This window comes from Pristiophorus japonicus, chromosome 6 (genome assembly GCF_044704955.1).
Source record: "Pristiophorus japonicus isolate sPriJap1 chromosome 6, sPriJap1.hap1, whole genome shotgun sequence".
Classification (NCBI taxonomy): domain Eukaryota; kingdom Metazoa; phylum Chordata; class Chondrichthyes; family Pristiophoridae; genus Pristiophorus; species Pristiophorus japonicus.
In genome coordinates, this window is record NC_091982.1 from 177,533,463 (window position 1) to 177,557,270 (window position 23,808).

The window sequence follows — 23,808 nt, forward strand, 5'->3', positions numbered from 1 at the left end:
CAGAAACAAGAATCAAGAAACAAGTGTATATATTTTGTAAATAGTACAACATCCATGATACATTGTTACAATTTGTGGTACAATTTATGACGTGTATTCTCTGAGCATATCCTCCGATGGACGGGCCACATTGTCCGCATGCCCGATACTACTAGACTCCCGAAACAAACACTCTACTCCGAGCTACATCACGGAATGCGATCCCTGAGAGGGCAAAGAAAACGCTTCCAGGACATCCTCAAAGCCTCCTTGAAAAAAATGTAACATCCCCAACGACTCTTGGGAATCCCTAGACCGCTCAAAGTGGAGGAGAAACATCCGAGAAGGCGACGAACACTTCCGAATCTCTTCGCCGGGAGCACGCCAAGTACAAACAGCAGAAGGAGCGTACGACAAATCAAGTGCTCCAGCCACCTGTTCCTCCAATCACCATCTGCCCCACCTGTGACAGAGATTGTAGATCTCGCGTTGGACTCATCAGTCACCTTGGAACTCACTTTAGTGTGGAAGCAAGTCATCCTCGACTCCGGAGGGACTGCCTAAGTAGATGCTATCTGATGTGAAGTAATATGCACATCAGAAAATATTTGCTTATTTACAAAGTCTACTCAAATGCTGGCAAGTACACCAAATCATGTAAAGAATCTACATTTTCAGAAGGTACATATCCCTAGCACCTGCCCATAAATACATTCTCAAAATCTCTCACCTTTAATAATATATCCACTTTTAAAGTTGTCTCTACAAAACTGCTGTTACTGTTTTGGGATTGCTGTTGATTGTAATATAAAATAGTTTTTAGATATGAGGTAGACGTGTCCTGGCAGTTGCTATTCGGAAGGGTGAATAATGAGAACTGTATTGTGGTTAGCGGAGGAGTGTTTGAGTAATACCTTCCTCAATCTTCTCCAGTTCATTTTCCACATAAATTTTCACTGCCATGAAAGTAATTTGATTCCATCTTAGTCCAATGTGTGCTATCTGGTCACCATTTTATTGCCAACAGTGTGAACTAAAACTACTAAAAATTAGTTCCTCCTTTTGCTAAATCTTTCAATGATGGTTTCAAAATGTGTACATTGATGCATCCACATAATAGTTTATGGAATTTTAAGTTTTTTCATATTGGTTACTTTCATCTTTTCCAGCTGATGATAGATACTCCTACCAGCCCTTACACCAGTGGACTGCCATTGTTTTTTGTAATTACAGTAACAGCAATCAAACAGGTAAGAAATGAAGCCAGTATTCATTCTGTCAAAAGGTCATCGACCTGAAATGTTAACTCTGTTTATCTCTCCACAGATACTGCTAAGTATTTCCAGCATTTTCTTTTTTAATTTCAGATTTCCAGCATCTGAAGTATATTGCTTTTGTACTACTATTCATTGTATCAGCCTTGAAATCATTCCATTTTTTAAAAGTTTTTTTTTTACCGTGATTGTGTTTGTTGCAAACCATTTCTGACTAAGAAGGCAGATGGACAACTTGCTCATATCGCTATGTAATTGGCCCACTAAGACATTTTTGAGAAACCTAGGTTGATTTTAGTCTGTTTTATTCTTCCTTATGGAAGTCTTTGTTCGCCAATCAGTTTGCGGAGGGAAATCTATATACTACTACTCTGGTATAGTGTCCAAAGGTGGGACATGTTCTGTTACCTGGAATATCACCCTAGACAATGGCAAAAAGCCCCAACTATTTTCAGCCTTTCGGGGCCATTCTCATTCGGCGAGGATATTTTTGGCTCTTGAACAGTTATGTGTAATAATAATAAAGTTTTTATTTATATAGTGCCTTTAACGTAGTAAAATGTATATTACATTTCCTTTCTCCTCCCTTCCCCTGTTATGTAGTAATTTTGAATCCTGATTGGATTTAAATTTAAAATCAGAATCTGAAGCTGAAAATGACCAATGGCAATACAGGTTATTAAGTGCTTAACAAAGCGCTTTTGGCGCTGCCCCAGATATCTACATGCACTCTATGGTGTCAGTCACTTAATTAAGTGGTCAAGTTCCTTGCCTTTTTACAGAGGTTGACTCCCACTGCCCTGTATCTGCTAGCATGATAGCGGAACCTCGGAGTGTAACAGTGTAGCTTCCTTGTGATCTGGACCGTATCTCTGTCTTAAGCATGTGTACTCCTTTAATCTCTTCAAAGACAGACCGAGTTAGCACTAGGCGAAGCATCCTTTGATTTGACTTGTAAATTGATTTATTCCGCAGTAGATGAAACATACAGAACTATGTGCCATGTGACTTTTTATCATAATCAGTTCAACCTCTGTTCATGTACTGACACAAAAGCACTAGCCTACATTGGTGGGTTCTTTAGATAATGTGAAAATATAAGGTGGCTTGTATGTCTGATGTAGTATCTTGTCAGATGCTTTTTGAAAATCTATATAAATTATATCCGCTGCATTTGCACATCTTAATAATCCTGTTATTTTGTTAAAGAATTATATAAGGTTAGTCTAGCATGATGTGCCTTTCAGAAATCATGATGACTATCCAGATTAACTCGTGTTTCTTCAAATGCTTAGTAACTTCATCCCATATTCTAGATTTTTATAGTTTACCAACAATTGAAGTAATACTTACTTTATCTCTGTTTCTTTTTTTTTAAAGGGGGCATCACATGTCATCTTCCAGTCCTCTGGCAGTTTTCTTTCTTCCCTTGCCTACTTGAGGATCCTGACCGATTCCTTGACCTTAAATTTCTGTAGTGTGCCATTTCTTTTTGAGTAACAACCTCCACTAACTAATCTACACCCATGACTGGTGGTTATACAATCCCATTATCCACCTCCTTTTATCAAAACTGGCAGTCTTCAGGCTTTTAAAATCTAAGTTTGGTGTATCCTAATCACTACTTCCCTATTCACTTTTTTCAACCTTCGTGGTGTCCTGAACTTAGATTTGGTAACTTTAGAGGAAAAGTTGCATTTTTTAAATTGTATTTGGAAAGATTTCTACCACTGTGTAAGCACTTCACTTGGAGGGACATTTGAGTTTTGTGTGTGTTTTTTTTCTCGGTAATACTTTCCACCCAACTTTGTCCCCTTAATTATTTTGACCTTCTGTTAGTGCTATTATCTATTATCAAATGAACAATGGGAATAGGGCATTGTGAATGTACTGATTTCAGTTAGACTGTTGTAAATATGGTCCTTTTTATCAGCTACTCTGATTCATAAGAACAAATACTGCCTTGCACAGTGAACGTCACCTGTTCTGAGGATGCATTTACACCAAAGTGGTAGAGTTGGTGCACTAACTTTGCATCAACACGAACGTTAATAATTTTGAAGTTAAGGCCCAACCTATATGAAACAAAACAGAATGAGACTCCCTACTCACTCTGCTTTGCTTAGGAGTCAGGTCGGGAGCCGATTCCCGATTTAGACTACAGTTTTAATGGAGGTGCGATGCTTTACACTGACATTATCGTACATTCAACTTAAGTTGTTTTGATTAAGTGCCTTGCTTTGTTTAGTATTTCAAAATATATATGCAATGTGAAAAAGCCATTTACATTTATGTGCATCTCAGGCTAAATGTTCCAATTTAAGAGGATGACCATTTTTGGATATATACATTGTAATTCACCTGGGAAGTTACTTGAATAAATTTCAATGCTTAAAACTGAGCTGCTAAGCTGAAACATGAATCTATGTTGACAGACCATATTTAATCTTCATGAAACTTCAAGGGTAAATGAATGTCTGAGTACTTCCCTCCAATAATACTGGGGAACAGGGAAATGGTAGAGACATTTGAACAAATATTTTGTATCTGTCTTCACAGTAGAAAACACTAAAAGCATCCTAATAGGGGATAATCAAGGGGCTATAGGGAGGGAGGATCGTAATACAATCACTATCACTAAAGAAGTAGTACTTGGTAAAATAATTGGATTAAAAGCGGGCAAGTCCACTGGACCTGATGGTTTGCATCCTAGGGTCCTTAAAGAAGTGGCTGCAGAGATAGTGGATGCATTGGTTGTAATCTACCAAAATTATCTGGATTCTGGGGAGGTTCCAGCGGATTGAAAAACCACAAATGTAAAGCCCCTCCTTTTTTTTTAAAAAAAGAGGCAGACAGAAAGCAGGAAACTATAGGTTAGCCTAACATCTGTGATTGGGAAAATGTTGGAGTCCATTATTAAGGAAGCAGTAGCAGGACATTTAGAAAAGCATAATTGAATCAAGCAGAGTTGGCATGGCTTTATCAAAGGGAAATCATGTTTGACAAATTTGCTGGAGTTCTTCGAGGATGTAACAAGCAGGATGGATAAGGGGGGGACCAGTGGATGTGGTGTATTTAGATTTCCAGAAGGCATTCGATAAGGTGCCACATAAAAGGTTACTGCACAAGATAAAAGTTCACTGGGTTCGGGGTAATATATCAGCATGGATTGAGGATTGGCTAACAGAAAACAGAGAGTCGGGATAAATGGGTTATTTTCTGGTTGGAAAACTGCAACTAGTGGGGTGCTGCAGGGATCGGTGCTAGGGCCTCAACTATTTACAATCCCTATTAATGACTTGGATGAAGGGACCAAGTATAATGTAACCAAGTTTGCTGATGATGCAAAGATGGATGGGAAAGCAAATTGTGAGGAGGACACACAAAATCTGCAAAGGGATATAGACAGACTAAGTGAGTGGGCAAAAATTTGGCAAATGGAGTATAATGTAGGAAAATGTAAGGTTATCCACTTTGGCAGAAAAAATAGAAAAGCAGATTGTAATTTAAATGGAGAAAAATTCAAAATGCTTAAGTACAGAGGGACCTGGGGGTCCTCGTGCATGAAATACAAAAAGTTAATATGCAGGAACACCAAGTAATCAGGAAATGGAATGTTGGCCTTTATTGCAAGGGGGATAGAGTATAAAAGCAGGGAAGTCCTGCTACAACTGTACAGAGTATTGGTGAGGCCACACCTGGAGTACTGCATACAGTTTTGGTCTCTGTATTTAAGAAAGGATATAACTTGCATTGGAGGCTGTTCAGAGAAGGATCATTAGGTTGATTCCGGAGATGAGGGGGGTCGACTTATGAAGAAAGGTTAAGTAGGTTGGGTCTATACTTATTGGAGTTTAGAAGAATGAGAGGTGATCTTATCGAAACATATAAGATAACGAGAGGGCTAGAAAGGATGGTTGCAGAGAGTATATTTCCACTCATGGGGGAAATTAAAACTAGGGGGCATAGTCTCAGAATAAGGTGCCGCACATTTAAAACTAAGATGGGGAGGAATTTCTTCTGAGGTTTGTAAATCTGTGGTATTCACTGCCTCAGAGAGCTGTGGAGGCTGGGTCTTTGAATATATTTAAGGCGGAGATACAGATTTTTGAGTGATAAGGGAATAAAGGGTTATGGGGAGCAGGCAGGGAAGTGGAGCTGAGTCCATGATCAGATCAGCCATGATCTTATTAAATGGCGGAGCAGGCTCGAGGGCTCAAATGGCCTACTCCTGCTCCTATTTCTTGTGTTCTTCTCCATCATCTCTTTAAAAAGAGGGGAAAAAAAGCTAACCCAAGTTGACTCTGACTGCTATCTATGGGCTCAAGTTTCGGCTCGAGTTGCTCCTATTTTTTTGGAGCAACTAGTTTAAGTATGGAGTATATTAGAAATTGCAATTCTTGGCATTTAATTTGCTCCAATTCTAGTTAGTTAGAATAGTTTCATTTTAGGACAGTTTTTTTTTCAAGGGGGCGTGTCCAGCCACTTACGCTTGTTTTGCAAGTTTAGGCAGTGAAAACTTACTCCAAACTAACTTAGAATGGAGTAAGTGTAGATTTTTGTATGCTTAGAAAAACCTTGCCTACATTTTATAAATTAGGCACAGGCAGCAAGAGATAGGGGGGAAGGGAAGTTGGGGGATTTTACAAAGCATTAAAAACTTCACTTTTAACCATAAAGATGCATAGAACCCATCATAATTTTTAAATAACAATAAATGAACATTAAATCAAGTAATAAAAATTAGAAGTCCTACCTTGCCGATTGGAGCATGCACCGGAATTGTCGTATTTTGTACCTATACGCTTATTAATTTAGGTGTTTATTAATTTGGTGCTTCCTGATTGCAAGATTCCACTTTTAGAATTCCAACCAGTCCGAAATAAAAGCGGGGCGTTTCTCCCCCAGTCTAGGCACGCTCCCTGAGGATGTGGTCTTGAAGTGTCATCTTACTTTGCCGAAATCTGTGGTTGTCATAGAATGTTCAAAGACGTGGATACAGAGTCCAGCTCAGAGTCAATATCGGGCACGTCCCACATCTGAGCTTTTTAGTCACGAGTCCATATCAGCCACTTACTTGGAGTGTTTTCTCACAGCCAGAACATAGTCTTGTTAAATGGGGCAAGCTGCGTCTGTCAACAGGAGTTGTGTGTGAGTTTTCTGCCCTGTTACTGATCATCATCCCAGCGATAATAGATGTGGGTGTTTCTAGGAAGTCCAAGTCCCGATAGCTATTTAAGCACATCTTCAATGCCCGGGGAGCCCATTCGGCCAGGGCTAGGGGCGGCGTGCTTCGGGCCGCTCCCATGCAGCGTCGCAGAGATTCGGGCTGCGAGGAGCCACTACACATGCGCGCACACTCTAGTGCGCGTGTGCAGAGGTCCCGGCTCTGTTTTCAGCGCCGGGACTTGGCTCCGCCCCCCACCCCTTGTGCTGCGCTATGCCGAGGCCGAAGATGTCCTGCGGAGCTCGGAGAATTAGAAGGTAACTTTTCGGCGCCCTTTTTATTCAAGAAAGTCGGCGCACCACAGTGGGTGGAAACTTGGGCCCATAGTTAGGAGCCTCAGAGTGGGTAGCTCATGCCTCAATGTACATGGCATGGGAAACCAAAAGAAAACTTTTCTTCAAAGTTGTAAAAAGCTGAAATATTGCATGCATTTTCATAAACTTTTCCTGTGCTGAAATGATGGGAAGCGTCAAAGCTTTTCAAAATAGTTGACCGATAGAAAGGAAGTGAATGGCACATTTGATCTTTCCACAAATAGTGTTGGTGGCATGAGTTTTATTTTACTGTATAGACCTCATTTTCTTCTTCTAAAATGGTCATGTATGATTTGGCATTGCAAGAAATCTGAATTTGTGTCTGGATTAGATAATTAAAATTGTATTTTTTAATATTTAGGGTTACGAGGATTGGTTAAGGCATAAAGCAGACAATGAAGTAAATAACACTCCTGTGTATGTGGTTCGAAGTGGTGGCCTTGTCCAGACAAGATCACAAAACATAAGGGTAAGTCTTTACTACAGTTTTTGTAGTGCATTGAAGTTCAGACTTGCGCAGCATTTTTTCAAAGCTTACTTTAGTTCAGAGCCAGAGATATAGTTAAGTTCTCCCCACTCACCCACACCAATATTACGTCGCTAATTTACCTGTGTTTATATTTGTAACTAAATACATTCCATTTATACACAATTTACATATATCCAGTTCACTTATCAATCACATCCGCTTATTTACGTGGATCTTAGCGCAGCTTAGCAGCAGATGGACAGACTTTGACTCGAGCTGTGTGTGGAAGTGAGGTCAGTGAGCAAGCTGGGGATGATCAGGATTACTAAGTTGCAGCTCATGGTGAGATTGAGCTGGGTACCATCAACATGACCTTGTAGTTGTGAATTTCCTCCCCAACAGACTGCATATTGATAAGGAAGAGGAAGCTGCTAAGGTTAAACCCTTGAGGGAATCTGTCAAGATGGGCAGGAAAGAACCATTCAAGGGTACAGAGCTGGACAATGGACACTGCCCTGGCTGAAATTAACTACACAGTACAGACTGGGGAGCATCCTATATTTCTGTATATATGTTTCATGTGTCATGTTCCAATGTGTATAATCTTAGATATGGAATTATTTAATCAAGTCATTTAGTTGGATTAGAGGACATCATAAAATTAGAGCTAGGCCATTCAGGAGCTAAAACAGGAAGTGCTTTTTCACACAAATAGTAGAAATTTGGAACTCTCTCCCCAGAAGACTGTGGCTGCTAGGACAATTGGCGCTTTCAAAACTGAGGTAGGTAGATTTCTGTTGGGTAAGGATGTCGAGGAATATGAAGCAAAGGTGATATAAATGGAGTTGAGGTGCAGATCAGCCATAATCTAATTGAATAGTGGACGAAGCCTGAGGGGCTGAATGGCCGACTCAAATCTTCAACTATAGATAGGTACAATAGTGTAGTGGTTATGGTATTGGACTAGCAACTAGAGGTTGTGAGTTGAAACCCCACCATGTTGTGAAATTTACTTCAATAAATCTGATAATTTGTAAACATGAAAGCTGCTTGCTATATAAACTAAATTGGTTCACTAATGTCCTAAAGGGAAGGAAGCATGTCACCCTTACCTAGTCTAGCCTAGATATGACTCCAGTTTTGCACTGCATAATTGACTGTTTACGCCCTCTGAAATAGCCAGTAAATCACTTGGTTGTAAAATCAATCACTACAAAGCAAGTAGGTGACCCACCATCATTTTCCCATGGCAACAGGGGATGAGCAATAAATGCAACCTTGTCTATGTTGTCCACAACCAGAGAAATCCTAAAACATTAATGCAGTTTAAAAATGATGATTATTGAAACTATTGAATTTTTAAATTACGTTTCCTTTTGAACTACTTAGCCTTTTATTTCTACTTATAGGTTGGTGACATTGTCAGAATAGAAAAAGATCAAACGTTTCCCGCAGATTTAGTGCTGCTGTCAACAGACCGAGAGAACGGGACATGTTATGTCACTACAGCAAGCTTGGATGGAGAAACAAATCTGAAGGTCACCATTTTTTGCTTATATAAAAATTATATTGGTTAACAGCTTGTGAAAGAAGCAAAGGTTTTGCAGTACATTGAGAAAATAAATTGTAATATTCTGTTTTTCGAAGGATTTAAGATGGCATATTTGCTACACAGTTGTTTAAATATAAAACTTTAGTCTGACTTTTATTACAGCATGCAAGCGTTGCTATTTTAAGTTGGTCCTTTGTAAATGAGTTTCTGCTACTTTTGTAAGCATATAAAATATAAATAGCTTTGTATTTTTCAGGGTAGAAATGGTTGAATTTAATGGTCTTTACACAGTGAGAAGCTAATTTGCTTTGAATTTTGTACATCTCTTGTATTTTATCCAGTAAACAATAGATTTATCTTAAATTGTTTATTTAAAAAAGAAAGTTCTGCAGAAAAGTACATACAAGGATTTTCAACATTTTCATGAACTAGATATTATTCATTTCGGAATACTTTTTGCATTTATGACCTGTGGTCAAATGGTATGTTTGTATAATGTGAAATTTCTTCAACAAAGCTGCTGATTTTTAAATACTTGTCTGGAAAGTCCCCCATCCGACCCAGAATACATGCTACATGGATTGATTGGGCTGAAAGGCATGTATCCCTGTTGTAATCAAAATGTATTTCTATGTATAAGTACAGTGAAGGTTTTAAAAACTAAAATTCAGATTGATACGTAAGTATATAGTGTAATTTTCAATGCATCTTTATTGCTAGATTGTAATAATGCAGACAACAATATAAAGGACGTTTGTGTGGGATTTCTGGGATGCAGTCAGTTTGTGCTGAGCAGTGTGCAATAAATATAGGAAAGCCAAAACTGATAGCAACCAAGAGCTTGTGTTTTGGCTAGCTTGCTAGAGTAACTTGCTCCTTTTAAAGTTTGTATGGGCAAATGAGAGCAAGCAGATTAATCCCTTGTTTTGGTTCCCTCAGCACTTGATGCATGCCCAGTCAGGCAGATGTATCCTTCAGAATGTGTCCAGCTTGGTCAGTGCTAGTATGACTGAGCCACCTTTGATGGTGGATGTTGAATTCCCCCACCCAGAATACATTTTATGCCCTTGCTTCCCTCAGTGCTTCATCCAAGTAGTGTTGAATATAAAAGATTATGGATTTGTCAGTTGAAAGGAGGATAGGAGGCAGTATTCGGCAAGAACTTTTTTTGACCTGAAGTCATGAGACCTCATGGGGTCTGGAGTCCATATTGAGGCTTGTGCTCCCATTTCTAATAGGTCTGTCTTGTTGGTGGGACATGAAATACCCAGGGAGGATGATGGAGTAGTCTGAGATGTTAGTTGAAAGATGTGAGTATGTCTGTTGGTTGAAATTCGTCCACGCCCCTCACTTACCGCCTGGTGCTGACAACGGCAGCTTCAGCTGTCGAGTTACAGTCGGGAGTAGGCTGTAGGAGCGCTATTTAAAAGCCCCATCTTTACAAACAATTTTTGTCGGCTATTATTCTTTGCAGCTTGCTAACACATAGGCAGAGTGGCTGTTGGACAGATTTGAGCGATTTGCACTTCTAGGACTGTTCTGCCTCATAACCCCATGAGGTCTCATGACTTCAGGTCAAAAAAAGTTCATTTGTTTAATGGGGGGCAGGGGGAGGTGCGAGGTGAGGGGGTGATGCTGGTGGGGGGGGGGGGGATTGCTGGGAGAGGTGGGGTGTGAGTGGCGGGGGAGAAGGATATTCATGGTTAGGAAAACATCCCCAGATGTTACACAGAATTATAATCACAAAACAATGGATGCCGAGCCAAAGGAGGAGATATTAGCAGAGCAAAAAGCTTGGTGAAAGAGGCTTTTTTAAAAAGGGTCTTAAAGGCGGAGTGGAAGACTTCTAAAGACTTCTTTTAAGAAACAATTGGATTCTGAAATGGGGGCACACTCTGATCTCTCTGGATGGATTAATTAAGAAGGACTGAGTGGCCTTTCTCATCAGAAATCATCTTGCGATCTTGTGAAATGTTATTTGTGGAAAATCACTGGTTGGATGCAGATGGAAGAATGGATAAACATTCTCAAATTTCATTTAGTAACATTTGCAGTGAAGAAAATGTTTACTGAATCTTCCTTTTAAGTAGTTTGTTGAGGAGTAGGCTTCATGGGCTTTTTTTTTTATTTGAGGCTTTGCTTTGCTCCCTTTTAGACACATCGTGCAGTTCCAGAAATAGCGAAGTTGCAGACTGTTGTTCAGCTAGACACACTGAGGGCTGTCATAAACTGCCACCAGCCAGAGCCAGACTTATATAGGTGAGATCAAAGCATATGATTATACTAGTGACTATGAATATGATCTGGTATTTGTGAATGGCCATGATCGAACTCGCACCAAGTCCTATTCACCCATCACCCCTGTGCTCGTTGACCTACATTGGCACCCGGTCAAGCAATGTCTCGATTTTAAAATTCTCATCTTTGTTTTCAATCTTTCCATGGCCTCGCCCCTCCCTATCTCTCTAATCTCCTCCAGCAGCACAACCCTCCAAGATAATACTCCTTAAATTCTGGCCTCTTGAGCATTCCTAATTTTAATCACTCCACCATTGGTGGCCATGTCTTCAGCCACCAAGGCCCTAAGCTCTGGAATTCCCTCTCTAAACCTCTCTGCTTTTCTAGTTCTCGTTCTTCCTTTAAGATGCTCCTTTAAAACCTACCTCTTTGACCAATCTTCCCTAATGTATCCTTATGTGGCTTGGTGTCAAATTTTGTTCCTGTGAAGCGCCTTGGGACATTTTACTACGTTAAAGGCACTATATAAATCAAAGTTGTTGCAAATTACAGTGCAGACTTGACATTATTTTCTTTGCAAAAGTACTTTCTCTGCCTCAGTGTTTCATAACTATAGTTTATTTGTTTACAGATTTATTGGTCGAATTACAATGAATGGAAAGCCAGACGACATAATGAGGTATGAGAATTTATACCATCTGGTTTGCTATAAAATTAATAAAAAGGCACTTTTTGCCATAAAAAAACAAATTCTCTACAACTTCTAGAGGAGGCAAAAATTGTAAAATATTTTTGTTTCTTCCAAAAGGCAACATAGCAAATTTGGGAATATTTTGTGAAGACAGAAATGCTAAGGATAAAATATTCATCAATCACTCAGAGCTCAATTGTCTGTTAAGGGAACAATGCTGATTGGTTAATGGATTTCACTAACCTCAAATTTACTACAGGTGGAGACACCATCTAGAAAAGCAGCCAATCAAATTGCTTAAAACATTTTTTGAAAGTGATTTTAACCTGCTGTCTTGATTTGCACCAAAATAATTAAACTTGCCGATACAGATGTCTCCATGGTAATTCAAATCTATACAATAATGCATTCTTCTAAAGGCTGTCTCTTTCAGGATTTAGGGCTTGAGATTTGCTGTTTTCCTGGGTACCTTGGTACCACTCTACTTGCACCAGCTCAGTCTCCTCTTTTGCCTCACATCCTATCTTAAATTTGATGATTTCACTCAATCGGCTGCAGCCTATTTCAATCACAGCAAGATATTCCTGTCACCGGAACCACATTTCTGATTTATTTTCCTTCAGGGCTCCACTGATGATTTCTGTTTCTTCCAAATATTTCCTGTACCACCCTCTTCAAATAACACAAAGTAATATTGGCTAGAGAATTGCTATGTGTTAATGTAATTTAAAGAGAGTCTTCATTATTTATTTATAATGCTAGTAAAAAAGCAGGACTGTTTTTACTTGTCATGGATAGTTATATGTCAGGCAATTCACATTTGCAAATCACTCAAGTTTCTTTGGTTCAGCATTACATCATATGGTGCCTTTTCGAATGGGACCAAAGAGACCAGCAATTTCCATGTTTAATTCCTGATCTATGGTGTTAACTGATCCCACTAGAGCAGTAATTGGGATGCCACTATTGTACCCATATAGTAGAGAGGGGATAAAAGTACCCATTGTTCCTGCTCCTGACTGCTATAAAATGGCCACTGTTGGAAAGTGCACATTTGTGAACATCAGCAAAAACTTGCATTTATATAGCCCCTTTTATGTAGAACCCCCCCCCCCGAAAGGGTGGCAGAAGCAAATTCAGTAATAATTTTCGAAAAGGAATTTGATATATACTTGAAAAGGAAAACTTTGCAGGGCTATGGGGAAAAAGCAAGGGTGTGGGACTAATTGAATAGCTTTTTCAAGGAACAGGTACGATGGTCAAAATGGCCTCCTTCTGTGTTGTAAGATTCTATAGTTCGTAGTGCTTTACAGAGGCATAATCGGACAAAAAAGGTATTGGTGGGGGGCGGGGGGATCTTGGCCTTGGGTTTTAAGGAAGGCGTTAAAGGAGGGAGGCAGAGTGGCTTGAGGAAAGGAATTGCAGAATATGGGGCTTGGATGGCTGAAGGCATACCCACCAATAATGAGATGGAGGGGGGAGGGAAATGCACGAGGTGAGAATCCGAGAAATTGAGAGTTTGGCTCGGGGTTGAAAGGCTGGAGGAGGTGATAGAGATAAGACTGGCAGAGAAGTTTGAGACAGTTGGTAGTGGAGACAAGAAGCCAGGGTTTATCTTTGCTCTCCCATCTGCCTAGCTTCTGGTCCTCCATTTGCCTCAATACTTCTACAGTCTTTGATCTCCTTCATCACTCCCTCGTGTCCTACGGTAGTGGGTGTTTTAAGAAGCGTGGAGTGATTACCAAGAGTGCTTAATGTGGTCAAACCTGATCGGGTGATGGATGGCTAAACCAGTTGGGTGCCATGTAGACTTGGAGTGAAAGTGAGGGCTAAAGCTGGGGAATTGACAGATGGGAGAGAGTGAAGGTTTTACTGGGGATAAGGGCATCAAAGGTGAACGAGGGAGTGGTTAAGTGGATCAACGACTGCAGAAGCATTGTAGCGAATAAAGGGCTGAAGGCTCTGCAGATGTGATTTTAGAAAGTGTGGAGTAAGTGACTTGGAGAGGTTTATTTCAGGGACTGATACAGAAGAAAGCAGCATTGGAAGTGGGTGGGAGATGTAATTGGTGAGAGATACAAGGACGTGGTGAGAGATACAAGCACGTGGTTGGAGATGGTCATGGGAATGGAGAGCATACAGGAGATGGCTTGGTCAAGGGAGTGGCTATGAATATGGTTGTACAGTGAGGGGAGAGGTTTAGTAAAGGAGGTCAGTGAATTCAGAGGAGAGGTGGCAAGGGGTGCTGAGATAAAGATTGAAATCACTGAGAATGAGGAGTGCCTCTCTGCGGAGGCTGAGGGAGAAAAGAAGGGGATATCTTAGTGAGAAACTCGGTAGAGCTTGGGGAGCAGTAGGCAATTGGGATTTTAAAGAAGAGGTGAGATGGGTGGAACAAGGTAATTTGCTTAAAGGAAGAGAAAGTACTAGAGGAGTGAGGGTGAGACCAAGGTTTGATTTAATGATGAGGACCACACACCCTCACCACAGCGGTTTAGGCGAGGCCGATGTGATAGAAATCACCTATTCAGGCTATCTCTGCACACTTTAATAATCGGGTTCTTTGTAAACCAATCTGGTGGGTATATTGTGTTTAATCAGCGTTTAAGATGGAATACAACACATTAGTAAGACAGCAAAAACATACAACCATGATGAGTAGTTGATACCCAATCCTGATCGGGCAAACGGCTGGCACATGTGAGCAGTTCTCTGGCTTGTGGCCTCTCTTTCTCTTAGAGCATTCTTTGGTAAAGCATGGGATTGCCAAAGAGCAATCGACTAGCACAGCTCCTTGTAATTTCCCTCCACTGATTTGCAAGGATTGGCCTGCAAGGTGTTACTTTTATTTCATAGGGGTGGACCTGGAATGGGATATTGGCAACACCTTTTGGCCTATTGAGGTTCTCTTTAAAAGTTTCTATACCCAATCCTGCTTCGAGTTCTTTGTCTACACTTGCTGATGAAGACCCACCCTGAAGGAAAAGTCTTTACAACCATTACGCATCTTTCTTGTTTATGATTTTGAAGGCTAGTCCATCCATCTGGACCCAGTTCCCTCATAGCTATAGGGCTCGAAGTTGGTCAAAGCCAAGGCCCACCCAAGTACTGCCCAAAGGACCGCCAATGACCATCGAGAGACCTGGCAGTACTTTGCCAGGGAGATTCCTATAAAAAATACGCCAGTACTGCCCAGTGACGACAAAAACGACTAATGCCGTGAATCTGGGCAGCAGCAGGCGGGAGCTCCCAATCTCGGCAGCAAATGCGATCCTCACCAAAGTGCCACCGAGGATTGAGTCAGGCCCAGGGAGAGGAGTGGGGGGGTGGCGGGGAGATACAGTTGAAAATAAAGATTTTTTTTAAAAAACAATGCAAAACCTTCAGAGGACCCCATCCACATAAATCGCTTAAAAAAATTAAATAAAAAGTTCACTAACCTTTTTTTGCAGGTCGTCTTACTTACCGTCGGGGTTAGACCTGCCTTCACGCAGCGGTCCTTCCCCCTGCTGCCGCCGACCCCCGCCCGGAGGATTCTGCCAGCTCGGCGGGCGGGAGGTCACTTACACACCTTGCGCGCTAGCAGCTATCAGCGGGCAGTTCCCAGCAGTACTCTCCTCCCGCCAGCGGCAGACCTAGAGGAATCTGTCACCGAGGGGCGACCGCCAAAAAAAAACTCGGCAGCAGTAGGCGGTAAGGCCACCAACTTCAGGCCCATAGTCTCTTATCTCACCCTGCCTTGTCCTTTGCATTCTCAAATACAAACTTGGGCCATTAAAAGTGAAGCCCTTTGTTCGAACCATCTTACTGCAGCCGGTTGCCATGGGCACTCTTAACTCCCATTCGTTATACATTCTACTTTGATTGTTAAACAAACTCCAAATTCTACTATAGCATTATAATTAGTTATTAGTAATAATGGAAGAAATATTAGGTTGGGCCTTCATTGGCTTGCATCCTAGGGTCTTAAGAGAAGTAGCAGCAGGGATTGTGGGTGCATTGGTTGTAATTTACCAAAATTTCCTGGATTCTGGGGAGGTCCCAGCAGATTGGAAAACTGCAATAATAATGCCCCTATTTAAAAAAGGAGGCAGACAAAAAGCAGGAAACTATAGACCAGTTATCCTAACATCTGTGGTTGGGAAAATGTTGGCGTCCATTATTAAAAAAGCAGTAGCAGGACATTTAGATAAGCAAAATTCGGTCAGGCAGAGTCAGCATGGATTTATGAAGAGGAAGTCATGTTTGACAAAGTTCTCTGAGGATGTAACGAAGAGGGTGGATAAAAGGGAACCAGTGGATGTGGTATATTTGGACTTTCAGAAGGCATTTGACAAGGTGCCACGTAAAAGGTTACTGCACAAGATAAAAGTTCACGGGATTGGGGGTAATATATTAGCATGGATAGAGGATTGGCAAACTAGCAGAAAAGAGAATCGGGATAAATGGTTCATTCTCTGTTTGGCAACCAGTAACTAGTGGGGTGGTGCAGGGATCAGTGCTGGGACCCCAACTATTTACAATCTCTTAACGACTTGGAAGAAGGGACTGAGTGTAACGTAGCCAAGTTTGCTGACGATACAAAGATAGGAGGAAAAGCAATGTGTGAGGAGGACACAAAAAATCTACAAAAGAACATAGACAGGCTAAGTGAGTGGGCAAAAATTTGGCAGATGGAGTATAATGTTGGAAAGTGTGAGGTCATGCACTTTGGCAGAAAAAAAATCAAAGAGCAAGTTATTATTTAAATGGAGAAAGATTGCAAAGTGCTGCAGTGCAGTGGGACCTGGGGGTACTTGTGCATGAAACACAAAAGGATAGTATGCAGGTATAGCAAGTGATCAGGAAGGCCAATGGTATCTTGGCCTTTATTACAAAGTGGGTGGAGTATAAAAGCAGGGAAGTCTTGCTACAGCTACATAAGGTATTGGTGAGGTCACACCTGGAATACTGTGTGCAGTTTTGGTCTCCATATTTACGAAAGGATATACTTGCTTTGGAGGCAGTTCAGAAAAGGTTCATGAGGTTGATTCCGGGGATGAGGGGTTGACTTATGAGGAAAGGTTGAGTAGGTTGGGCCTCTACTCATTGGAGTTCAGAAGAATGAGAGGCGATCTTATCGAAACGTATAAGATTATGAGGAGGCTTGACAAGGTGGATGCAGAGAGGATGTTTCCACTGAATGGGGAGACTAGAACTAGAAGGTATGATCTTAGAATAAGTGGCCGCCCATTTAAAACAGAGATGAGGAGGAATTTCTTCTCTCGGAGGGTTGTAAATCTGTGAAATTTGCTGCCTCGGAGAGCTGTGGAAGCTGGGACATTGAATTAATTTAAGACAGAAATAGACAGTTTCTTGAGCGATAAGGGGCTATGCGGAGCGGGCGGGGAAGTGGAGCTGAGTCCATGAGCAGATCAGCCATGATCTTGAATGGCGGAGCAGGCTTGAGGGGCCGTATGGCCTACTCCTGTTCCTATTTCTTATGTTAATTAAAGACCAACTCTACGGGCCCAAAATTGCCCAGTTGCTCTCTTTTTTTTTTTTTTGGAGCAACTTGATTTTTCTGGAGTATCTTAAAAATCCCCATATTGCACATTCAAATTGCACCAGTGTAAGTGAGTTTGTTAGGAATTTTTTAGTTTAGTTTAGTTTTGTTCAAAAGGGGGTGTTACCAGCCATCTATGCCCGTTTTTGGCCATTTAAGCCACTTTGGACAGCTAATAGTTGCTCCATACTAACTTAGGCCAGCGTATGTGGCCGCACAGAATACCCTTGCGGAGAGTTAAGAAATCAGCACAGGTAGCCAGAGATGGCGGGGTGGGATGTGGGAAAGGGAAGCGGAGAGGACCTTGCAAAGCACTAAACACCTTCACAACAAATTTCAAGAAGCATAAAAACCATCAATAATAAATAAAAAATAAAACTTAAGTCCTACCTTCCTAAGCGGGCCGGCCAGTGCGAGAGGCCACTCGGCTGGGGATAGGTGCAGGTGGGACGACCGGGCGGGAGAGCACAGGGAACTGAGCACAGGCTCGCAGAACACACACACACACAGGCAGGCTGGGCTGGGGTCGCACAATACGCATGCCTCAGGAATCAATGGACAGGGGGCTGGGCTCGCACAACACACAGGCCGCAGGAATCAGCGGGCCAGGCGGCCGGTGCTAGAGGCCATTCTGGATGGGGGCAGGACGCATCGGTTCCCACGCTGCAGCACGCATCATCATCATGCGAGGAGCTACTGCGCATACGCGAAAGCTCCAATGCGCATGTGGACAGCTTCCGGCACTTTTTCACGCGCAGGGCCCTAGCTCCGTCCCCCAATAGAATTGCCATGCGCGCGCCAAGTCCCGGGAGAGTCGACAGAGCGGTCAGAATTCGGGGACATCTTTTTGGCACTGCTTTGAGCCTAGGAAGTCGGCGCATCTCCTGAGTGCGCCAAAAAAACGAGTGGGCCAAATTTGGGCCCAAAATGTTATGCATTCTCTAACTCATTAAAAACACTGTCTCGAGAAAGTCTTCCTATATAGTGAAATTTAAGCATTTTCTGGTAAAACATAGCTTATACATTAACCCTTTACTTGTCTCGAGCAGAAATATACAATCACTCAAACGCAGTATTATTTTTCAAGTAACCCTAATTTCTAACATATTGGAGCAAGTAGAATTAGACTAGGATGCTTTAGTAAGGGCAATGTAGCACCACCCATAAGCTAACGCCAAGATGTCAATGTAATCATCCACATAAGGTCGTGGAAGGCAAGGGCTTTGTGAAGGAACAGATATTTTGGAGAGCAATACGAAGAGGGCAGTACTTGTTGATTCATTGGCAGCGTTTGGTGGAGTGAGCAGGATGGGAGGAGGTTGATGAGATTTTAACTTTGAATTAATACCATTAGTCACTCCTCATGCCCTATTGCTTACAGTATTCCTAGAAGGGAAAAGTTCTCATTATTGAGCTAAATGTCGAGCACAAATTAAGCTCACTGTTTTAACCACAGCTTGGGGAGAGTGGGGTGGATTTGGGTGGGGGAGCAGGGCAGGGGGGCCCCCTCATTTTCAATTTGGTATGTTAGATGGCTTCTGAATCATCAGTGTACATTTCTTGAACTCATCTATACTCTACACTACTTTGGTTAGAGAATCGCAGAATGCAGTATTCCACAGTAACATTTATTTCAGCTGCCAACATCATGCTGGTTTTTATCTTCTGGGAAAAGGTTGAGCATTTCCACAAAAGATATGTATGTACTGATCATATTGCATACTCATGGAGGAGGGAAGAATGTGTTCTTCTGCATTATGAGGTTTGGTATGGCGGGGACAGAATCCTAAGCTGTGTTTATTGCAAGCGCATGTTGCAAGGTGTGATCTCTGGTACACATACCTGATTTGTTACTTCCAGTTGTATATCCTGAGTCCCTTCTCCAGATCATAGTCTATTTTAGGCCCTGCACCTCAGGTTATCTGTCATTTCTTGTTATAGTTATCTCTTGTACATGTACAGTTGCTGAACCTGTCCTATGTTATACAGGGAGCAATTTGTCACTTATGTACTCACTTCCAAAGTAAGTTGTTCCATAATACTAAAAAGTATTGATTTTATAAGTTCTGCATTTCTTTAAAGTGAAACATTAATTGAAGCCTTTGAAATCATTTTGTAGAAAGCTCTTTTGACTATTCTGTGAGTATTATATAACATAATTGCCTCTGGTAGCAAGAATACCATTGGATGCAAATCAGTAAAGTAAATACAGCAACTCTTGTCCCTTTGGAGAGACTTTCTTTGGGAGAGGAGGAAGTTAGCTGGCACCTTCTCTAATTCTAGATGTTGCCTAATAAAAATGACAGGTAACCTACATGCTATTGGCAGACATTGTTTATATTTTTCTGCCAATAGCATGTAGGTTACCTGTCATTTTTTATTTTGTCTTGGGTGAGTTGACCTCTCAGCTGCCTGTACCGACCCACATGTGCTTTCTCCATTGCTGAACTGCAAAGACCTGCCCCCAATATTGCAGAAAATCTTGGCCAGGTTGCCACAGTTACAAATGTGACTTCAGAATATCTGCACATGTGGAAATGTTGAACATATGCATTATCCTTTGTCTGTTCTGCTTTTCAGTAGAAATGGGGCATATTCTGCAACAAGGGGACTGGGTTGTCTTTCGGAACTGCTTCCATTGGAACAGTTGAAATGACTTGCTTCATTACTATAATGTAGAATGTTTAGTGTCTTTTACAAAGAAAATGTTCTTCAATTTGTAACCTTGTAGACAGTTTAGATTGAAGCATTCCTGAAGTATAACCTGACTTTTTTTTTTTCCCTCAGACCTCTGGGACCAGAAAACCTTCTACTTCGAGGAGCAAGTTTGAAAAATACCAAAGAAGTTTATGGTACCAAGATTTGTTTGTACTATTTTGTGTCCCCTTAACTGAATAAAATTACTTTTGACTAGGGTCTACATTTGCAGTAAAAAAACAACTTGTTGCATATCAAGTTTGTATTGCAGTCATGTTAAAATTTTAATTAAAAAAAAGTATACTAGTGTATTTATCTGAAACATGTTGCAAAGCAAATCTGTTCTTGTCATGTATGGCCTTCACAGGCTTTGAATATATTTAATTACAATGAAATTGAACATAGAGTTAAACACCGTTTTGTATTGACTGAACTTAGCAGTTTGATTGTAAGTAGACTTTCAGATAGCCTTCATAATTTCTTTCTTTTTCGTTTACACATTTGAATATAATTCCAGTGGGGAGAGTGGAAGGGAATAAGGAGAGGGTTTACCGGGAGGCATTTCTCCAGGAAGTGTGCTACATTATCCAGCTCTGTTTCCTTAGTTTTACATTCTCCCAATGTCACCAGCAGCTGTGTATGTTCTCCACATATCCCAAGCAGTTTGATTTTTCCTGTTCGCTGTACATCAGTACAATTCTAGCAATAGCTCGACTTACTTATACTTTTGAAAGTTTTATCTTTCAAGAATTTCTGGCAAAGATCACTTTGTCTTAATGATCAATGCCATTTGGAAATATGGTAAGTAACCTACGTAAAGGCATTCCAGTCCATCGTAACAAAAATTGGAAGCAATACAACTCTCGAGGCAGAAATTTGTCACACACAGCCGATTCAAATAGCCTGTTATAAGGCATACTGGGTTAATATTTATAGCGATATAAAGCACTTCAATTGTTCTCCAGCTATCCAAATCATCCTAAGGCAAGGTTTAGAATAAATGGATAGAACATTACACATATGGCTAAACTACAACAGTTATAATGTGCTGCACAAAAATGTGTAATTGGATCTGTTTCTTGCAGACCTCAGAGGCTTGGAGTTCCTTCAGCAAAGAAGCAATATTTCTTATTACTGATAAACTTAGATGAAGGGCTAAGGCCAATAGTGCAGGCCAACACCAAAAATGAAAAAAGGAAAGATGAGGTAAATTAGGAAGCAGTGCTTGTATGTTAAGTTTGGGCTTTAAAAGCTTGTAGATTGTAGAACAGGAAGACCGAGGAGGCAGATGAGTTGCACAGTTTAGAGGGTCTATGAAAGAATAAGTTAGAGTAATAGACTGTGCAATGAGTCTCTTTCAACACACTGAGAATGCACGAAGAAAGATAGATTGTGAGACAGCCATCCAACAGGTCTTGAAGTTTGCATATAACAGTTTCATTATAAACCAAGAATATTTCCTGTTATGTCCTCTGAATGTTTTTGGACTGTATTTTTAAAATTCATTCAAGGGATGTAGACGTTGTGGGCAAGTCCAGCATTTATTGCCCATCCCTAATTGCCCTCGAGAAGGTGGTGGTGAGCTGCCGCCTTGAATGCAACTGAGTGGCTTTTTTGGCCATTTCAGAGGGCAGTTAAGAGTCAAGCACATTAGGGTATAATCTTGCCTGAGAAGTTCAGTCATTCAGGGTACTTTTCTCTGCTAGGTGGGATCCAAGCAACAGGATCACTTGTTACTCCTAGGGCTAAGAGTGACTATAATTTTGGTGCCTGACTCAAAGCTTTTAGAACCTTTTACATCTCGGTCTTCTTGCAAAATGATTGTTAATATCCTCTTCCTTGTTCCAAGAAGTCATCAACCAGGAGACACTTGCTGCTCTACAATACTGGCCTCCATGCAAATATTATCTACTGATTGTAACTGTAATCTTCTCTCTCTTTTGCTGTAATAATTGACTCTTTTGCAAATAGCACAGCAATAATTAGGTGTGCAAATGAGCAAGTAGAGAACGTTCCCACATACTGTGTATTAGGGTCTTGCAAATTAGTCACCGACGCTAGTGAAATCTCAGATCTTTCCACTCAATGGGCTTAATTTTTCCCAAAGCATTTTTTTGGCGTACTTGAAGAGTTACGCTTGATTTTTTTGTGGGGGCCTAAGTACGCCAAAAAAAAATTCTAAGTTTCCCCATTGGATTTCTTCATTTTGGCGTGGCACAACCCGACCTTTAGTTTTGGGGGCGGAGCCTTGATCTGCGCCAAAAAGATCAGGCTGCCATGGTAACCAGGAATATAATGCAAGCTGAGGCTGCAAAGTGAAGCATACAGTCAGCTCCCAACACATTAAAAGAATTGAAAAACACATAGCAGAGGAACTTGCCTCTGACCCCGTCCGAAGGGCTTGCCGGTCCGGTCCCATTCTCGGTCTCCGGATATTTATTCTCTCTCTCTCTCTCTCTCTCTATCCACCCCTCTGTCTCACTCCATCTCCTCTCTCTCTCTCCATCTCTCTCTCTCTCTCCATTTCTCTCTCTCTCTCTCTTCCTCTCTCTCTCTTCCTCTCTCTCCCCCTCTCCCCCTCTCCCCCCCTCCCCCCCTCTCCCCCTCTCCCCCTCTCCCCCTCTCCCCCTCTCCCCCTCTCCCCCTCTCCCCCTCTCCCCCTCTCCCCCTCTCCCCCTCTCCCCCTCTCCCCCTCTCCCCCTCTCCCCCTCTCCCCCTCTCCCCCTCTCTCTCTCCATTCCTCTCCCCCGCTCGCACGTGCACTCTCTCTCTCTCTCTCTCTCTCCTCTCCAGCCCCCCCCCCCCTCTCGCCATCTCCATTTCTCGACTGTGGGGACTGAGAATGGGACCAGATAGCTTTCGGGCAGGATAGGAGGTAAGTTTCTGCTGTGTTTTTCAATTCTCTCTGTGTCCGGGCATTTGCTGCGCTGGTTTCCTTACTTGCGCCGATTTCCTTAACTCTCCAGAAGGTTTTTCTGCAGGGACCATATACGCTGGCCTAAGCACCATTTGGAGTAACTCTCAGCTGGCCAAACTTCCCTAACTGGCCAGAATTGGCGTAGGTGGCTGGTTACGCCCCCTTTGGCAAAAAAAAAATAGTAACTAACTGAGTTACACTGGTGTAAATTGATTGGGGAAACTGGGCCAAAAAGAGCAGCCTGCTCCAAAAAAACAGCGCAAATCACTGGGGAAAATTGAGCCCACTCTGGGATGAACAGTACAGCCATGCTTACTTTAACAGTGACAAGGTTCAGCCTTGGGTATACAGTCTTAATCCAATCTTGTTTTGAAGAATTAGAATTTTCATGATTACGTTCCAAAACAAACGATTACCACAGTTGTGTCTGAGGTAGGACAAGTGTGATTGTAGTCCTCAACATCGTGCCAATCTCCTGAAATGGAAAATCTGCATGCCTGCTCCCCTTACCCCTCTTCAGTTATTGCAAGGACCATTCACAAAATCCAAGTGGATAAAACTGGCTGTTGTTAACCCGTTACTTATAATTTCTCAGTATTCGAAACCCATGCAAACAGAATGTACTGACTCAACTGGAGTGCCAGGATATGGCATAGTAATGTAGAACCTCCAGTTGACAGCTTAGCAAAACTAGGAATCCTAAGTGATAAAAAATCTTTGCATTCAGAAGAGCCTCAACCTTGATAATGCTAAATGAGAAGTTCATCTACTGGTCCTAAGACCATAACTAACACTTCATGGGAATGTGATACCTCAGTGATTGTCTTTGTTAGAAATAGTCCTTGGCTAAGAGCACATTCTGGCTCATGGAGTTTATGGTCAATTAGTCTTTACTTAACACCTGC

At 41.6% G+C, this 23,808-nt stretch overlaps 1 protein-coding gene across 1 annotated transcript in view; it reads left to right on the forward strand.

Annotated features, from left to right (window-relative positions):
- Positions 1 to 23,808, forward strand: part of atp11b (ATPase phospholipid transporting 11B) — a 183,318-nt gene that overhangs the window by 40,170 nt on the left and 119,340 nt on the right. Inside the window, exons 4-10 of the mRNA XM_070884058.1 lie at positions 1,149 to 1,229; positions 7,156 to 7,263; positions 8,673 to 8,801; positions 10,971 to 11,074; positions 11,685 to 11,732; positions 20,077 to 20,141; positions 21,072 to 21,123. Of these exons, the coding sequence (XP_070740159.1) occupies positions 1,149 to 1,229; positions 7,156 to 7,263; positions 8,673 to 8,801; positions 10,971 to 11,074; positions 11,685 to 11,732; positions 20,077 to 20,141; positions 21,072 to 21,123 (587 nt within the window). The remainder of the gene's footprint in view (positions 1 to 1,148; positions 1,230 to 7,155; positions 7,264 to 8,672; positions 8,802 to 10,970; positions 11,075 to 11,684; positions 11,733 to 20,076; positions 20,142 to 21,071; positions 21,124 to 23,808) is intronic.